Source organism: Mastigoproctus giganteus, chromosome 13 (assembly GCF_048544385.1).
Source record: "Mastigoproctus giganteus isolate SK-2022 chromosome 13, ASM4854438v1, whole genome shotgun sequence".
Lineage (NCBI taxonomy): Eukaryota > Metazoa > Arthropoda > Arachnida > Uropygi > Thelyphonidae > Mastigoproctus > Mastigoproctus giganteus.
The window spans coordinates 117950058-117969202 of NC_143587.1; the positions used below are offsets into that span (position 1 = coordinate 117950058).

The following is a 19145-nucleotide window of genomic DNA, read 5'->3' on the forward strand; positions in this document are numbered from 1 at the left end:
CGAAAGAAGGAACTGCACCCCTAACATTTGAGTTTTGCAATTTTCTGTCAACCAAGGTAGATGAAAATCCGAGTTTCCTTAGCAATGTCTTGCAATTTTATAGCTGTTACAAAACAAATACCTTGTTAAAAACATGGCTAATAATTATGAATAGTATTACCAGTGTGTGTGTTTTTATAAAGCTAAAAAGAAACAAGCAGGAAACTGATCTGAACAAAGCACTGAAATTTTTTTGGTGATTATGTGGAAAAATAAATGCTACGCTCAACTTAGTTCCTTGCTTATTTCTTTTTTTCCTTACTTTATTACTTGCTGATTCTCCCTCCTGAAATGTATTTTGATTTTTGTGTTCCTATAGATAATGGACTGAAAAAATTAAGTTACATATTTATTCATGTACTGGTTTATGGCACAATATTAGTGCTGCTAAAATTAGAATTCCACAAAATGCTAAGGAGTTAAAAATTGCATTGCCTTGACTTTCATAGCTTGGTCCAGGAAATTAGTTCTGATAAGCTCAGGAAATCGTTTTGGGCCAGGCCATGTTGCTTCAAAAAGAATTGGACTGGTTATATATATGGTCTGAAAAATGAAAACTCAAGTTTAAAATGCTTCTAAATGTAAGGTTATACACATTTGGGGACCAGAAATTTTGGAGTCACACACAAGCTTTGAGGAGAGGAGCTAAAAGTGGTTCAACATGAAAAAGACAGATGTTACAATTCAGTCTAGCATGAAATTTTCCATGCAGTGTTAATAGATGGCTAAGAATTCATATGGTGTCCTGTCAATGATTTATAGGGCTTCTGGTAGTAGGGAGGACATCATTATTCTTCTTTACAAGGCAATGGTTAGACCACAATTGGAATATTGTATTCAAGTCTGGAGACTGCATATAAAAAAGACAAACTTCTGGAGATGGTGAAGAGAAGTGAAGCATATATGAAGAACGGCTTAGAAAGTGGGGACTGGAAAGCTGGAAAACTAGAGATCTAAGGAGAAACCAAACTGAGGTGTGTAAGGTACTGAAGGGATTGAGTAAACAAATGGTCTGTTTTCTCTCACAGGTGAGATGCAACCCAGGGGACATAAATATAAAATCTCAGGGAAGAGCAGAAAATTGGATTCTCATAGAGTTCAATTATAGGCAGCAGATTGTTGATCACTGGGATGAACTGCTTCTCCACATGGAGGCAGTGGGTATTTATACCTCATGAGAATATTATGAATACAGGAACTCCCCTACTTATGCAAGGGTTGTGTTCCGCGGAACGCTACTTAAGTGGAATTTTCCCCCATGCTTGTGCGGCACTTGCAACTGTGCTCACTGAATTGATTTAATCAAAAAAGAAATGTTCGACGAACATGTAAATAGAATTATTTATTGTATTTATTCAATTTTTTATCTCATTGTAGGAAAAATTACAAAATCATGCAATTTAAAAAATTTCAAAATTATAAAATTACAAAAAGAGAGAGCAGACAGGCATAACGTCAGTAAGTTTTACTTCTCGAGCATCATTGCCAGAATCGATGTCTTCAACTGATAAGTACGCCGCTGCGGAGGTTGAGGGCTGTGCTGATTTAGAAGGGGTTGGCCGCTCAATCTTACGAAAGAACATATTAATGCATGACTGGACGGCGGCTTTTTTTCTTTTCATAGTAGATTTCTTTGTAGCAAGCATATAAAAATTCACCCCTCTGTAAACTTTTAAGAACTGTTCGCTGTCAGGATCCATCTTTCTCAAACCTTGCCATTGCGAATGCAATTTTATGAAATTGCCATTGCAACTCTGGTGATGAAGCGTCTCGGCTCTGCATTTGGTTCATCCTGAGCTTCGTCAGCATTTTCTTCTTTCACTATCGCTGCCTGCAAGTCAATAAGTTCTTTGTTAGATAATTTCTTCTCTTCTTCCTCTATTAACTCCACATCTTTGGCATTAACCTCCAACTGAAGTAGCTCTGCAACCTTTACAATCTTATCTGTAACCTCTTCATATGATTCTTCTTTTTCAAATCCTTTGAAGCCTTTTACGTGCTGTGGGCACATTTTCTTCCATGTGCCATTTAAACAACTTTTAGTGGCACCTCCGTAGCCAGGTGGGAAGGAGCAGCAGTGCGTAGCACACGCTTCTTGATTAGACCGGGGTTCGAGCCCGTCACCACCAAATACGGAAGATACGGAAAGGTCAGGGAATGACCACCGCATATCCCGGAGCAATATGGCCTTAGTTGCTAATGCTCCTAAAACACCAAATAACAACAACAACAACTTTTAGTAATTTCCATCCAGGCCTTGTTAATGTTTAAGATGGCACAGTAAATATTGTAAGGTTTCCAAAAGTCTCTTAACGTAAATTTTTTCTCATCGTCTACTGCAGACAATGCCTGAGCAAATTTTTTGTGTTAATAGTATGCTTTTAAATTCAAAATAACACCCTGATCCATAGGTTGGATGAGTGAAGTAGTGTTTGAATTGAAATCATCTAGATGCATAGGATGTCCGGAGCATTATCTAATAGAAGCAAAATCTTGAAAGGAATGTCGCTGTCTTTACAATATTTTTCAATATCAGGAATGAAGAAGCATTTAAACGAATCCTCAAAGAGAGACAGTTATCCATGCTGTTTGGTTCGATTGGAAATGCACGGGTAGGGTGGCTTTATTGATGCCCTTAAATGCATGAGGATTTCCAGAATGGTACACAAGCAGTGGTTTTAATCTAATCTCCAACTGCATTAGCCCCAAGCAAGTGTGATGACCTTAAATGCACAAGGATTTCCAGAATGGTACACAAACAGTGGTTTTAAGCTGTAATCTCCCGCTGCATTAGCCCCAAGCAAGAGCATGGCCTTATATTTTGATGCCTTGAACCCTGGCGTTGTATTTTCCTCTTTGGCAATGTATGTTCGATCCGGAATTTTTTTTTCAATACAGAGCAGTCTCGTCAACATTAAAAATTTGCTGCATTGAATAGTTGCCTTCATTAATAATTTTTTCCAACTCATCACAAAAATTTAACTGCAGCTGCAGAATCAGCACTGGTGACATTCACCGCATACTTTAATGTTGTGAAAACCAGTGCGATGCTTGAACCTATTAAACCACCCCTTGCTTGCCACGAACTTGGGTTGGGGTTTGCTGTACTTATCCTTAATATCTTTATAAATACTTGTTGCTTTTGCTTGAATGGTCATTAGATTCAGGGGCACTCGCTTCTGAATCTGATTTTCCATCCATATTATTAATAGTTTTCCATCTTCAATAGAGCACCTGAACGCTGTTTTGTGATCACTATTGATCTTAAATACGTTGATCTTTTAACATGTTCTTTTATATGGGCACTGTCCATTAAAATAGTATTCACTGTTGAAGCAGTGAGACCTAATTCCTTTGCAATAGATGACAAATTTTGTCCTGCTTCGTACTTCTTAATCATTTTCATCTTCCTTTCTAAATCAATTTTGTTTCATTTCCTGGCACTACCACCACTTGCACTTTTCATTGGTTCCTTTCCCTTCATTATTGTAATAGGATTCAAGAGAAGTTTCTGAAAATTTGTTTTTTATATGATTGAAGATTTCAGTTGTGATCACTATTGATCTTAAATACGTTGATCTTTTAACATGTTCTTTTATATGGGCACTGTCCATTAAAATAGTATTCACTGTTGAAGCAGTGAGACCTAATTCCTTTGCAATAGATGACAAATTTTGTCCTGCTTCGTACTTCTTAATCATTTTCATCTTCCTTTCTAAATCAATTTTGTTTCATTTCCTGGCACTACCACCACTTGCACTTTTCATTGGTTCCTTTCCCTTCATTATTGTAATAGGATTCAAGAGAAGTTTCTGAAAATTTGTTTTTTATATGATTGAAGATTTCAGTTGAAGGGGAGCACATTTCACAATAGCTTAAAAACCCACACAATTACAGTTATTGGTATCATCGCAAATGCAATAAGATCGCATTTACTACCCGTTTATAATTAGATGCACTAACAGAAAAGTCCAATAAATGGGAAAGTGCAAATTGTTTTTATTGTTTCTTGGCCGTGACCTCCAGAAACGTGCTTTAGAAAAATATCACAATGGCGTTCAAAATTGATTCTTATAATGGGAACATATGATAACGATAAAAGGGTAGTGCAATTTCCATTATAAATATGAATTTATAATGTAATTCATTATAACATCATTATAATATAGCGAAATTTTCAACTTCCAAGGATTTGGGAACGAATTGCAAAAAAAAACAAAAAAAAACCCAAATGTGTTATTGGGTTCACATTACGATATTTTCACGATACCTCCATTTATTCCTATGGGATGCAAAATATGTGTCCACGATTTTTTTAAGTTTGCACCAGCTGGCAAAAACTTATGTAAAGTTGAATTTCCGTAATTCGAGTATTACGTAAGTCGGGGAGTTCCTGTATTTTGTTTTAATTTTTTATTATTATTTTTTTATTTTTGGTTGATTAAAAGTTTGCTTCATTGCATCATTTAGTCTTACTGATAACCAATACCCCGATTTTGTTTCGTATGACCGCATTTTGTCACTTTTTTCCATATTCAGAAGGTGTTTTGCGCAGATTTTCATTCCTGATAATCTGATCATCCTAGGTATAGCAAATGTTGCTTCAAACCACAGGAAAAACCATTGCTTTATATCAATTGGTTGTCTTGGTATTGCACTGCTTTCAAACTTGTTTTTAAACTAGTGGACAGATTAACTCTTAGAGATGGAATTACATTGCCAAAAAGGTTAAGCTATTATTTGGCCATTACTCCATCTTTTAAATAAATGGTAGATGAGTTGTATTCTGAAGTGGAAAATTAAACTGTTCTTTTCTTCAATAATTCTTCCAGTACTTTTCCCTCAAAAGTATATCATGTCTAAAGATTTCTGGAGCTTTGTGAAGAGGTCATTGGGATGCCATGGTCCTTTTTGTGACAATTTTTTTTGAAAGTAGTGCAATATCAATGCAACTTATTGTGAAGCAAAGTTTGCTCTGATGTCAGTATTAAGACATTAACTTAGCACAGTTGGCAGACAAAAAGAGGGGACATGATATTCTTCCTAACTTCATATAATTCAATAATTAGATTATTTTTATTATCTAATTATTAAAATGTATTAAAATTAACATTTAACTATAATTATCAGATTAATTAAATAATTTTTCATTTCATTTATTTAATAATAATAACTATTTAATTCTCTACCTGGAAATACAGAATTAATGGTACATGTGTATTTACTATATTCTTAAATAGTTAACCATTTTGTCCCTGCATTTGAAAGATAAAAAAAATTGCAGATTACTTACAATAGTTAACCATTTTGTCCCTGCATTTGAAAGATAAAAAAAATTGCAGATTACTTACTTTCAAAATGGCATCTCAATTCTTTTCCATATAATAATTGCTGATATTGCTCAAGACTTAGGAAAAGTTGATCAATGGAATAAAGTTAGATCTACAGAAAGGGTATGGCTTTCATTTAATGTAGTGCCTTTTCACAAGCTAGAGCAAGGTTTAATCAACAGAAGGCAAGTTAATCAGCATTTCCCTCTGTGCACAAAGGAAGGCTTTTCCTCAGCAGCTTGTTAGCAGATGCATTGAAACACAAGCAAGAGTTGGTTAGTTATTTTTTGTTTTTAGGAGCATTAGCAACTAAGGCCATATTGCTCCAGGATATGTGGTGATCATTCCCTGACCTTTCCGCATCCTCCGTATTTGGTGGTGATGGACTCGAACCCGGTCTAATCAAGAAGCGTGTGCTACGCACTGCTGCTCCTTCCCACCTGGCTACGGAGGCACCTACCAAGAGTTGGAACAGTGGCTGGATCACATATCTTGGTTTGCTAACTGTTCTGTATAAAATATCAGCACCTTACCAATGAGTCAGATCTCAAATGTCATGGCTAGCCAAAATTAGGATTACCAAGCAGCAGCTAATTACAGCCATTAATTCCCTGCCTACCAAAGCAACAACAGAAGAAAAACTAAACCACCAGTCTATAATTGCCTGAGGACATATATCATTGATCCATTATTACACACACACACTGGAACACAATCAGCACTACTTTCCATCTATGTGGAACAGCTATATAACAAGACTCCTCCCCATGCATTAAATCTGTGCAACAATTTCATGTGCATCCCATCTGCTAAAAGTAATGGGAAAAAGTGCTGCTTCTTGTGATCAATTATCAGATTATGCCACAGAAACCTCCCAAGATTCATTATGCCATTCTGGGCAGGTCTATCAACACTAATTTAACTGTCACAATCATGCCGATCCTGCATGCCTTTGAAAACAGAATGGAGTTTCCCATTATATATGTTGACTTGGAAGCAGCATCTGATGCAGTTAGTGTTTCAGTTCTTGTATAGATCCTGGAAAAGGTCTATTGTATCCAAGGCAATTCTTGGTGGTTCCTAAATGCTCTACTTTGTCAGAGATCTATAGTACTGAACTACAAAACAGTTACTAATAGGAAAATGTTCACAGCTGCTGTGCAAAAAAGGTGTCCTCCTGAAGCATCCATCCTATTTACAGTATTCTACATACAAGACAGAATAGACAATCTGTTATGCTGATGACCTCACAATCATAACCAAGATTGAGTAACACTATCTCGCTATAATCACTGTCTTAAGGAATTAAAAGCTTTGGGAATTTTGAGAGTATCTTAACAGCTTTCATCCATCTATCAGTCCAGCCAAGTCTGCTCAAATGGTAATCCACCATTTTCCACCTTTCCCTTGAAGGTCAACAATACCATATGTTGCACAGTGCACTGATTTAGGTGTAGTGTCCAAATTAACATTTCATCTCCACATTAACAAACTTCAAGCCATGTGCTGCCAACTGTGTTGGGTGTGTTGTAAAACAGCAACTTCTTCAACGTACAATTCGGTTGTGTTTTTTTTTTTTTTTTTTTTTTTTAGGAGCATTAGCAACTAAGGCCATATGCTCCAGGTATATGCGGTGGTCATTCCCTGACCTTTCCGCATCATCTGTATTCACGGATTGTAAGAGTTATATACAGATACAGCTATGTTAACGTTTATTCCATAATACTATATGCTCGTGAAATCTGGTCATTAGTTGCCCAGACCAATGTAGATTTACTCCTCCAAATATCTACATCTCTTGTTGATAAGCTACAAATTGCATACCCCCTTTCCCCAACAGAAAGCTACAGAGATAGTGTATACCTGGGTTTCATGAAGATACCTTCCACTGTAAAAGTGACTAACAGCCAAAATGCTAGTTGGAATAATTTTGTCATCCAATGCATGGGATATATGCTAGTGCAGGATATACCAATCCAACTTAGCAGTACTGTCTCTACATGTCCCACAAGACTCACCCCTACCTATTTTCCACTGAGGCAGATACTCCAATCCATTTAAGATTTAGATGCATAGTTTCAAACTGGTGAATGATAAAATCTACAAGAACAGGTTCCTGTGGAATGCCATATAGTGAGTTAAGCCAACTAGTAATCTGATGATAAGCAAAGTATGTGTGAATGTTATAAATCGTGTGTGTGTGTGTGTGTGATACAACTTTTAAAGCTACTGAGGCAAATTTTAAGAGGATGTAGAAGAATGACTTCCAACACATTATGGAGGAGACAGGAAGGTGCATGTAATTCATAATAAGATACTTTGAAAACAATAATGCTGATGTTGAATAAATGCAAGTTATTTCATAAAAGATAGTCTTTCTTGCACACATAGGAAGTCATCATTATCATGAAGTAAACTAAGAATTAGAAACATATAGGCTATGAAGTAATATTTTTGTATTTCAAAAATATGAAGCTTTTATAACTCTAAAGGGGTTCTTATATTTTTGAATTCACAAGAATGGTAAAACAAATTAAACAGTCAATATACGATTGGTTTGGTTGTTTAGAATAATTGCTCAAGCAGCTAGGGCCAAGTCACATCCTGTCTGTATTGGTGTATGGGTGGTTTGGAATTTGAAAAAAAAACCACTTTCCAAGAGAAAAACAGTGCAACCCTCAGCCACTATGAAACCCAGACCTGTTTGTTGTTTGTTTGTTATTTGGTTTTTAGGAGCATTAGCAACTAAGGCCATATTGCTCCGGGATTATGTGGTGGTCATTCCTTGACCTTTCTGCATCCTCCGTATTTGGTGGTCACGGGCTCGAATCCCAGTCTAATCAAGAAACGTGTGCTATGCACTGCTGCTCCTGCCCACCTGGCTATGGAGGTGCCATAACCCAGACCTTCTTCAAATAGTGTGAATGAACAGTAATTGTAACCACACTGTGCTAGCTATAAGGAATGTGAATATAGATTATATTAAAGAGTTTAATATAAAATTTTTTAAAAAAGTAACATGGGGGGGAGAAATTCTGTAAAAAGCAAGGTTAATCTTGCAATATCTATTTCAATTTTAAAATATTAAATAAAACATTTCTCCTTTTGTATTAGAGGTGCTCAACAAGTAATAACAAACATTTTACATCTTCTTGGTATCAATCAGGTTCAACCGCATAAAGCAAACACATACTGGGCAATAATGTAAATCTTTTCCGATTTTGATGGGATACAAAATAAAATTTGAAAGTGCAGTTTAGTACAAAATAATGTGTATTATATTTATATCACAAGAATAATTTTCAGAGATGATAAATAGGTTTGGACTAAGAAACAAAACAACTATCATGCCTATATATTCAATGTGAAATTAAGACAGCTAAGAATGTCACCAAATTTACAAATTTAAGAGTATTAACATCAAAGGGAAAACAGTTACAGTAGGGCCCTGCCTTTCAGCGTTCCACTTCGTGGTGTTCCACTAATACGGCGGTTTTCAATTACAGTATATCGTTCATTATGTTCTGCGCTTGTTCCGCCTTTTTGGCACGGTGCTCAGCAGCTGAGTCCAAGAAGGGCATTGAGTACCATTTTATTGTTGGTGATTCAGTCTGTTTACAGCATATGATGCTATAAACATGTTATTAGGCTTTTATATCTTTTATATGCATTTGCAAGTGAAAAAAAGCTATGTTCCACTTTTTGGCGGGGGGGGGGGTCTGGAACCTAACCCACTGTATGAGTGGGCCCTACTGTAATAATCTAGAACTGCATTAACTTATTTAGCAATCAAACTTGTATGAATACAAAAGGGAAAAAAAAAAAATAAAATAAAATACATTATGGAAAACATTCAAATAAACATATATTAAATTATTTTTCCAATATATACTATTTTTTAATAACAACAGCTAAATGGAAGAAAACAATTACAATTTGTTCAAGCAGAATAAAAAATAAATAAAACAAAGAAAGTTTTAAACACTTATACAATTCTTGGAAAACAAAATTTCCATATTTAAAGTGAGAAATTAAAATAATGTATCAGGTAATGTATTCTGCATTATTTACATTGAGCACCATATATATATCTTTATATTTAGAGAGAGAGAGAGAGAGAGAGAGACAGAGAGATAGAGCCATGTGAAACACTTTTACATTCAGTAACATTTTGCCAAGTTTCAAAATTACCACTACTGAAAAGATTTCTTGAATTCTAAGTGGTAATGTTCTTCCTACAGATCATCATATAATTCATACAGAAATGACATTACAATAAACTGCTCTTCAGTTCTAAGCCTACATGCTAACAGGTAATAGGTTTTTGGTATAATGAATTAATAGTTCATATAAAGTGTAAAGTTTAACATCACAAGACATTTTCCACATCAAAATGAATGTTAAGGAATAAAAAAAATATACAAGTATCACATTAGATAAATTGTATTACTATGATAGTTATTTCTTTTCTTTTTTACAGGAAACCCTCAGTTTCATTTTTTTTTTAAATTTAAACTTTTATACTTAACTTGAAGATACAGCAGTACAAATGTGGTGGTGATCTCTTCTAATAATGGATAATTTTCAGGTAATTGTTGTTCAAGGAATTGGAGTAAGAGCAGTTCCTTCAAAACTTGGTGGCACAAGTGAGGTCAGAGTCAGGCTACAGTAGAAGGGACATTCAGGGCTGGTAGTTCAGTTTATTTCCTGCATTTCCAATCAGGAGTCCCCCTGACAGCTGTTCATACTAACGAACAGGGAGATGGTAGGGGTCAGACACTGAACATCCACGCTATAAACAAATAAAACTAAAAGTGCTACATCATGCAAGCTGGTGCATGCAACTCACTACGGCTCTTATGCCAAAGCAAAAAATGCACTTGAAAAGGTGTTAACTGGACACATTCCTGTAAAGTACGTTGTTTCCAATAAAATGCATATTTTTACTGCATAAAATTGATTTTGAGTCTGTTGTAGGTATGGAGTATTTTGTACAAACTATTTTATTAAACATTGCCCTCTCTTTTATTTAATTTACACAAATGTAAAAATTCTGATCAAGAATAGAGCAAAACTAGGTTACTATAAAGAATGCTTGATTTGAGACATGTTTAAAAGTCTCTTCTCAATTTTTAATTATGAGATTTTCAGTATTTTAAAAGTGAGCACAACAAGTTAATGTGTAAACAATATTTTGCATAAGTAGAAGGTGGAAACAATTTGGATATTGATACTAAGAAAGGAAAGAATATTATTACAGGAATCAACAAAGCAAAACCATCAAGAAAATGGTAACAACGCAAAGAAACAAAATTAGTGGAATTGTAAAAAACAAGCTGAAAATAACAATAAAAGATACTGTGAGCTCATCATGTAAACTCACTGAAACAATGCAGTTTTAGTAAAATCTCATAAGATGCATTTCCTCTTAATATACATTATGGGATGGGGTACAAGACCTATTACATCAGTTAGTAATTTTCTAAGATGTGAACATTGCGTAAGGAAGAACAAAATGCCACAAAGTATACAACTGGAAAGTATTTTCCATCTAGTTGTACATCAAAAGAATATCAAGGTGTCTATATATTATTCACCTGAATATGAAGCTTGATTAAAATTTTACTGTAATGGGTATCTTAAAATGTTTTTTTGCAGTTATCAAAGCAACTCAATGAGTTTTTTCTCATGTGGATGGCAGCCTTGTTCCCAGAAAGCATTGCAACAGCAGAGTATTAAAATGGTGACAATACAGGAGAAAGCAATCTGCTGTGGGATGCCAAATCTTCAATGCCTGTAAAGAAATGTTTTCAATGGAAATTCCAGAAAGATCTACTCATGGAACCACTGGTAAGGTGATTGTTGAAACAGTCAAGAAACCAGCAGTGTGCTCCACCACAAAGGAGCAGGCAGACAAAGTTTTAAAATTAAAACTTTATCTGCAGATAGTGAATTAAAAAAAAGACAGTGAATTAAAAAAGTGTTTACCCAAAGTCCTACAAAATCAATCTACTGAGCGAGTCTGCAGCTGCAAATACTGTGCACATCACTACACAGGGTGGTTCACAAAAGACTGAAAATTTGTTTACAATGTGCAAATCATCCAGAAAATTAAGCTTCATGATGAAATAGAAGAGAAGAATTTGCTGTTCACATTTTCAACCATACAGATGAAGATGAGCACCTCCTGGAAAATGTAATTTTTAGTAATGAAACAATATTCCACCTGTCTGATAAAGCTAACAGACACAACTGTCACATAGGAGTATCTAAAAATTCCCACTTTTCATGAACATGAGCATGATAGTCCCAAGATAAATATGTGGTACACACTGTCCTTCAGCCAAGTGATTCGACCACTTTTCTTCCACAAACACACTGTGAACCCATAAATTACCTAGATATGCTCGAATTGTATGCTGTAACTTAGCTGGAAGAAATGCAGCCATGTGTTCTTAGTATCAGCATTTGTAGAGGCATATGATGCAAGAAAGCAAGCTTATGCAGCATCAGGCAAAAAAAAAAAAAAAAAAAAAAAAACCGCTCCCATTTCACCCCTCCCTTTGTTCCAAATATCTGTCCAGCTCAGTCTTAAATTTATTTAGGCTATCAACTTCCACAATAAAGGATGGAAGTTTGTTCCACCAACCAACTACCTGCTGGCTAAAGGCAAACTTATGCACATCTATCCTACAACCGTCTTTCCTCAATTTGAATTTATGTCCTCTCAGGCGATTATTCTGAGCAAGAGGAAGAATTCCATCTGCATTGAGCATGCTCAAACCATTCCAGCCTTTATACACCTCAATCAGATCACCTCATCACAGGTGCTTAGTCTCCAGACACTGTAATATGCAAAACTTAAGCCTTTGTTCCATTCACTAATCTTGTTGCCCTTCTCTGTACTTGTTCCAATAGCTCTACATCCTTCTTAAAATGAGGCCTCCAGACCTGTGCTCAAGGTATGGCCTGACCATTGCCTTATACAAGGGGATAATCACCTCCTTATCCCTGCTAGAAAAATTCCTGTATATCACTGACACCATGAGCTACTCTTGCAGACAGTCTGCACTGTTCAGAAAACTTCATATCTGCCTGCACAATTTCTCCCAGGTCCTTTTCGTTCTCTATCACTGTCAGTGAAGCACCATAGAGTTGATACGTTACTCTGGGTTACTGCTTCCCATATGTAGTAGTTTACATTTGTCAATGTTAAACTTCATTTGCCACCTCTCAGCCCATCTGCTCAACTTTTCTAGATCTGGTTGCAGCAACGTACTGTCATTAGTGTCCTTAACAAGCCTGCCAACCTTCGTATCTGCAAACGTGGACATTAAGTTTGATATACCATCATCAATATCATTTATAAATAAAGAAAACAACAATGGACCCAACACTAAATCCTGAGGGACTCCACAAATAACATTAGTCCACAATGAGCAGTGTCCATTGATTAACACTCTCTGTCTTCTCCCCCTCAACTACCCCTTTAACCATAGCAGCAATTTGCCTCCAATGCCACACTGCTCCAATTTGTGCAGCAGTCTTCCATGTGCAACAGTATCAAAAGCCTACTAAGATACAAGTATATAATATCAAAGTTATTCCCTGCATCCAGTTCTTTTGTGACCACATCATAGTATCCAATCAAATTGGTCAGGCAAGACTTTCCCTTAGAAAAACCATGCTGTGTCCGAGCTATAACTGAAGTCTTGTCTAGATGATCCTGCAGTGCTTCTTTAACCAGTGCCTCCATTAATTTTCCTGGAACAGAAGTTAAACTAACAGGTCTATAATTACTTGTGTTGCCCTTTGATCCTCCTTTGTGAATTGGGGTCAATTTGCACATCTCCAGTCCATGGGTACCTCCTTTGAGTCCAAAGAAACTCTCATAATTAGGGCTAAGGGTTTGCTTACTTCCTTTGCTGCCTCCTTTAATATAACTGGATAGATCCCATCCACTTTAGTGCCTTTTTTATGTTTATCTTCAACAATTTCTCCTCTACTTTCCTCTCAGTTATTAAAAAATCATCTAGCTCACTGCCAGAGTTTAACTCACCTCTGGCAGTCCCCTCCCTGAATAACTCCTCATATGTGAATGTAGATGCAAAATACTCGTTTAGTTTGTTAGCCACTTGAGCAGGATCAACAGTTGAACCATCAATATCCAGTGGACCAATCTGATTCATCCCTTTCCTTCTAGAGTTTACATAGTTAATGTTGTTTTTCTTTGCATCCTTTGCCAAAGATTTCTCATAATCTGCCTTTGCCTGCCTAATCTCCTTTGTGACTTGGGTACAGACTAGCTTATATCTATCATAGGCTTTCATGCCACCCATTAATTTATATGTATCCCATGCATTATTCTTCTCTGCCATGTCTCATTAGTTCATCTGAAATCCATTTAGGCCTAAACCTTGAATAATATTTCTTAGTTGGTATGTAAAGCCTAGTAGCTTCCAAGGTAAATTCTTTGAATGCTTCCCATTTTGAATTTCCTGTTGGTAGCATCATTAGTTGGTCCCACTATATAGAATTTAAATACTGTCTCAGACCACCATAGTCGCCTTTACGAAAGCAAAAACACCTTTACCCCCGATGGTAGTTACCTCTGAGTAAATCCCACTTCAGCACACTGTGATCACTGCCACCTAGTGTTTCCTTTATCTGCAGATTCTTAATGCATGAAGAATCACTACTGATAATCAAATCAAGAGTATTACTCCCTCTAGTTGCCTCCTGAACATGCTGATGTAGAAAACAATCATTCAATAAATCCACAAAAGCCTTGCTCTTGTGTGACTGAGTGACCAACCCACAAATTCCAGTCAATATCTGGGAAATTAAAACACCCATCATAAGACACTCTGATTTACTGGCCCACTCTGTTTCCCCGTACAGTTACTTATTATACTCATCAGAGTCATTAGGCCTATAACACACTCCTACTCTCAATTTTGATCTCCCAATGCTTGTGTCACACCAAACTGACTCGACACTGCACTGTCCAGCGATGTCGACTGGCTTCACTTTCTTGGATTTTGTTTCTTAACTAATAGCATAACCCCTCCTCCTTTCCTATCCTTCCTGTATACATTGTACTCCCCAAATTCCAGTTCTGCATCCCTTATATCTGTGTGACACCACATCTCTGATATCCCAACAATATCTGCCTTTGATGTTTTGAGCAATACCTCAAATTCATCAAATTGATTTACCAAACTCCTAGCATTGGTGTATATGCAAGTATACATGCACCTGTTCCTATTCTTAGCTACCCTAACACAACCCATGTGTTTACTTATACCGCAATGACTCCCAGCAGCCTCTGAAATACCCTGCATCTTGTTTTTCAGGTTGCTGCTCATTCCAATAGAAGCAGTGCAAGAATGACTTTCAACCTTTGCCAGTGGCTACTCTTAATCTATTAGTCCTTGTATCCCCCCCACGCTAGCAGTTTTCCGACCCACCTAACATCAGCAAATATTCTTGCACCCTTTCTATTTAAGTGTATCTCATCACTATGGTTCGGATTTTTATGACCTTAAAAATGTCAAAACATGTAAATATGTCATTAAATTTAACCAAATATGACCTTAAATATGACTAAATAATTTACCTTTACATACCGTATAAATGATAATTACTTTTTTTTATTCTTTTAAAGTTGTACCACTTGTTATACAAATTTCTAACAAGTAATATAATGAAAATGTTTAAAAAAACTTGCAAATCCCAATTTGCAAGTTTTTTTAAACATACAAAAACCAAAATGTATAGGCTAAGGCTACTAACACTTAAGTTGCTAAGTACTTTAGCAACTAAGTACAAGTCATGCATATTAAAACTAAATATGCATGAGCATTAAATTTGGAATGTCCATATATTGAAGCATCCAAAAATAAAAATTATGATAGATCTATTACCAGGTAATTAATTTACTTAAATAAACTAAATGCAACAAGGCATAATATTTAAGAGTTTAAGATTCTATATAATATTGGAGTAGATACACCATAGATTAAGAATAACTACGATAGTAGTGTGAAAGGCATCATTTCATCTGTATCTCATATTGTGCTCTTCCTTCAAAACGAGTTGCTCATGAATTGCACTACCTCGAATAAGTAACGCTTCACTAATAGAGAAGACTATTGTTACTTATTCTCAGTGAGTACCATCATCACACGGCACCGTTTCAAAGCTAGTTGGTTTTTCATCAGTGGGTAGTGGGAAGACAAGTAACAACAGTCTTCTCTATTAGTGAAGCATTACTTATTCGAGGTAGTGCAATACATGGGTAACTCGTTGTAGGAAGAGCACAATATGAGATACAGACGAAATGATGCCTTTCTCACTAATATCATAGTTCTTTAAGAGTTATCTATGCTGTATCTAAACCAATATTATATTTATTAATTAATTTACGTACCTCTTTATTGCACGCATTGCAATATATTATTTTTCCATCTGTTTGGTATGTGTCTTTGGACTCTTCTTTAACCACAGAAGAAATCCATTTTCTAAAAAGCTCAATTTTGGCTTTATTTCGCCAACAGCTGAAGTTTCTACTGTATAAAATAAGTTGAACTCAGTATAAAGCGAAACTACGGTAAAGTTTTAAATTATAGCTAAGATTACGCTACGGTGTCTTTGTGTGAGTGCCTAAAGAGCCAATTAAAATAACTTTGGGATTTGGTCGCTCGTGCCCGCCCACGCTGGAATGTGAAATGATTAAATGCAAATTCCCACGGTTTTTTAGAAATATATTTTTAATCAATTTGATAAATAATTTGTCAATTTTATTAAAATTTTGTCCAAATATGAAAATTTCATGTTGACAAGTATAAAATATGCTTTTAAATATGATATTTTTTTGAAATTATGACCTAATGTGTAAAATATGACGAAATATGAAATTACAAACATGCTTCTTTAGGATCCTCAGACCATGTAACATGGATACACTAAGTTTTATGCCTTTATGTAAACGAAAAATGAATATGATAACACATAAAAATCCGAACCTTACCCATCACTGTAGAAGCAGTCTCTCCTGTTAACAAGTACAGACCAGGCTGAAAAATATTCTACCCCTTGAGCCTTGCACAATCTTTCCAGGGCCGAATTGATTGACAAGGCTCTCATCATATACTCCCTCCTATTGTGTCTGGGCAGAATTGCAGACACTTTCAAATTCAACCCTAATTCTTGGCCTTTTTTCAACAGTGACCTGTACTTGTTAAGTAATTCCGCCGGTCTCCTACTCTTAATATCATTAGTGCCAACATGTACAACAGTATCACCTTTTGTGCCCTTAAAAGATGATATCCGCTCAATAACGTCATCAACCTTTGCCCCTGGCAGACATACCCTGGTCCTGTTCCAACTATCCTTTTTACATACTATGCTCCCCGTTTCCCTGACAATAGAGTCACCAACAACTACTAGTTCCTGTGGGATCAGCGCATTCTGCCTTAGGGGTTGCCGCTATGTTGCGTGATGATCAAGTGCAAGCTCTGGTGTTGATGTGGGCAGCTGAGAGCTTGATGGGCCCCTCAATTTAGATCCTTCAAGGGCATCCACCTTGTCTTTCAAGCTCTCATATAGGCCCACAACAACATTGAGTTGTTGCCTCATTCCCTCACACTCCTTATCGCGGACATACAAATCCCCCTTGGAAATATCATGTCCCGTACCTGATTGCTCCACAAACATCAAGCAAGCAAGCAGTGCATTTTAAAAGGCTGAGATTCAGAGGGTAACTGACCCCCCCTTCAGTTCTCCCCTGAGCCACAACACTCCATTTAGCTTGAGCCTTTTGCTTTGCTGCTCTGGTCTGAGTCATGATTTCGATTCAATTTCAGTACAAAATTATAACCCTAAGCTTGTATCCCAATGCAGTTACAACACTATATATCTATATATATTTTTTCAGTATCGAATATTATCTTTGAGTTCCGTTATATAACTTCGGTATCAAGTTATGTATTAATTAATTATGTTATGCTTGTAAAATCTAAGTCGTTATATGTATTTAGTTAAAAAGTACAGTTTAATTGACAATGAAATTTAACAAGATTAATAAATTTTACTGATTAATTGATAATATTATATACTATACTATACTAAGCTAATGCTATCTAGTTCGGGAATATAGTGTTGTATCGTATAACAATGGCGGCAAGTTACGAACGGTAAATCTATGGACACTTAAGTATTAATTAACTTCCAAAATCTTGCTGTTTCAATTCAGAATAAACCAAGGATCTTGACTCGGTCTATAAGCTACTTATAGAAAATAAGTTATTATACAATTAGTGAATAAAGCAGCTAAATATGGCTAAAAAACTTACTGTAAGCTGGATCTGCAAAACTTAAAAACATGTGGATTGGATATCCTTACCGATACTAAGTAATAACCTACAAAATCTCTAAGTTAAAAATTAAACTAAGTATTGTAACTAGGAATATAAAGTTACTCTAGAAAATAAGTTAGTATGCCAATTTAAGCCAATTTAAGTTAATAAAACAGAAAAAACTTCTCTATTTTCTGGAGCCGTAAACACTTTGCCCGAACAAGGCTACTGTCATTCCCAATAATGTCCTTAGTATCATCAGTAAGATAGGGCACCACCAAACTGGTGCTTGCATGTGCACGATTTCCTCAATAAAAAATTTTCTAACTGATAGTCAGGCTGGGATAGTCCCATTACATGGCCTCCTTGTTCTCCAGATATCACACCTATGGATTTCTCTGTATGAGGCTACGTAAAGGACAAGGTGTATGCAAAAAAAAAAAGTTAAGAACATCACAGAGTTAAAGACCAGACTGAATAGGCAGTGACTTCCGTTTCTTAAGAGATGCTTCAAAACACTTGGAATGAAATCGGCTACCAGAGGTGCCCGTGTTGAGATTTACTGAAGCACGGTTGGGAAAAGAAATTGAGTTTCTTTAAGTGCAGCAAACTGTTTTACAATACCTGTTACAATAAATTTTAATTGTGCTTCAAAATCAGGTGAATAATTTGTAGACATCCTGTATATTATGTGATAATAATTATATAATCTCTAATGTGAATGGAGTCATCTGAAGAAGGGAATCAATCTGTTGTCACTCACAGCTTCTCAGATTAACTAGGCCATTTTGTGTCAGCATAAAAAAAATTGGTATTTAAAACAAACTTTTCAAGGTCCAACTAAAGGCTGGGTGTAGAGAAACAATCCTTTATTTGCAGATCTTAATATACAGTAGACTGTTGAAATAATGGCACACTGAGATAGGATGTACAGTACACATACAGCACAAATGTCTTGTAGTGCCAAAAAAAGAAAACAGCATGTCATGTGATTACTGTATTTGTTTACGTTTGCCATCTTTAAAGTGAATTTTGTACTGATATCACGGATTATACCGCTGTTTTACATTTATTTTAAATTAAAAACCCCTCACTATGGCTCCTAAAGTTAATAAACCTCATACAGAGAAGAAAAGAAGAACAACAACATTAAAGCTTAGTGACCAACTTGATATAATCCAAACTATTACATTGGGGTCACCAGAATGTTAATTCATATACTCATGCATATTGTGTCTATAAATTGCATGTGTTCTCTGATTGATTTGCCTGTTTTGCTGGACGAAAACAACCCAGTTTTTTTTTTGGGGGGGGGGGGGGAACCTTGCTATCTACGCCCGAGACCCATTAACTCAGCCATGGAGTGAAAAAAAAGTCTTTAAAAGTCCCTGGTTTGAATCCTGTCTATGACGGGATT

The 19145-nt window shown here is 35.9% G+C and overlaps 1 protein-coding gene across 9 annotated transcripts in view; it reads right to left on the minus strand.

Annotated features, from left to right (window-relative positions):
- The window catches only part of LOC150076391 (protein tweety-like), a 291082-nt gene that overhangs the window by 8111 nt on the left and 263826 nt on the right, over positions 1-19145 (minus strand). For 2 of the 9 annotated variants that reach the window (XR_016547803.1, XR_016547802.1), the window contains exon 15: positions 9899-10032. The exons of 2 other annotated variants lie outside the window; for them this stretch is intronic. Coding sequence is in view for 5 of the 7 variants with exons in the window: in XM_090387162.1 (XP_090243288.1) it covers positions 10051-10116 (66 nt within the window). In the remaining 2 variants the exon portion in view is untranslated. Of the gene's footprint in view, positions 1-9898; positions 10162-15837; positions 15941-19145 lie in introns of those variants that run through there. 5 more of the 9 variants (XM_090387162.1, XM_090387158.1, XM_090387164.1 and 2 more) reach the window with 3 other exon arrangements.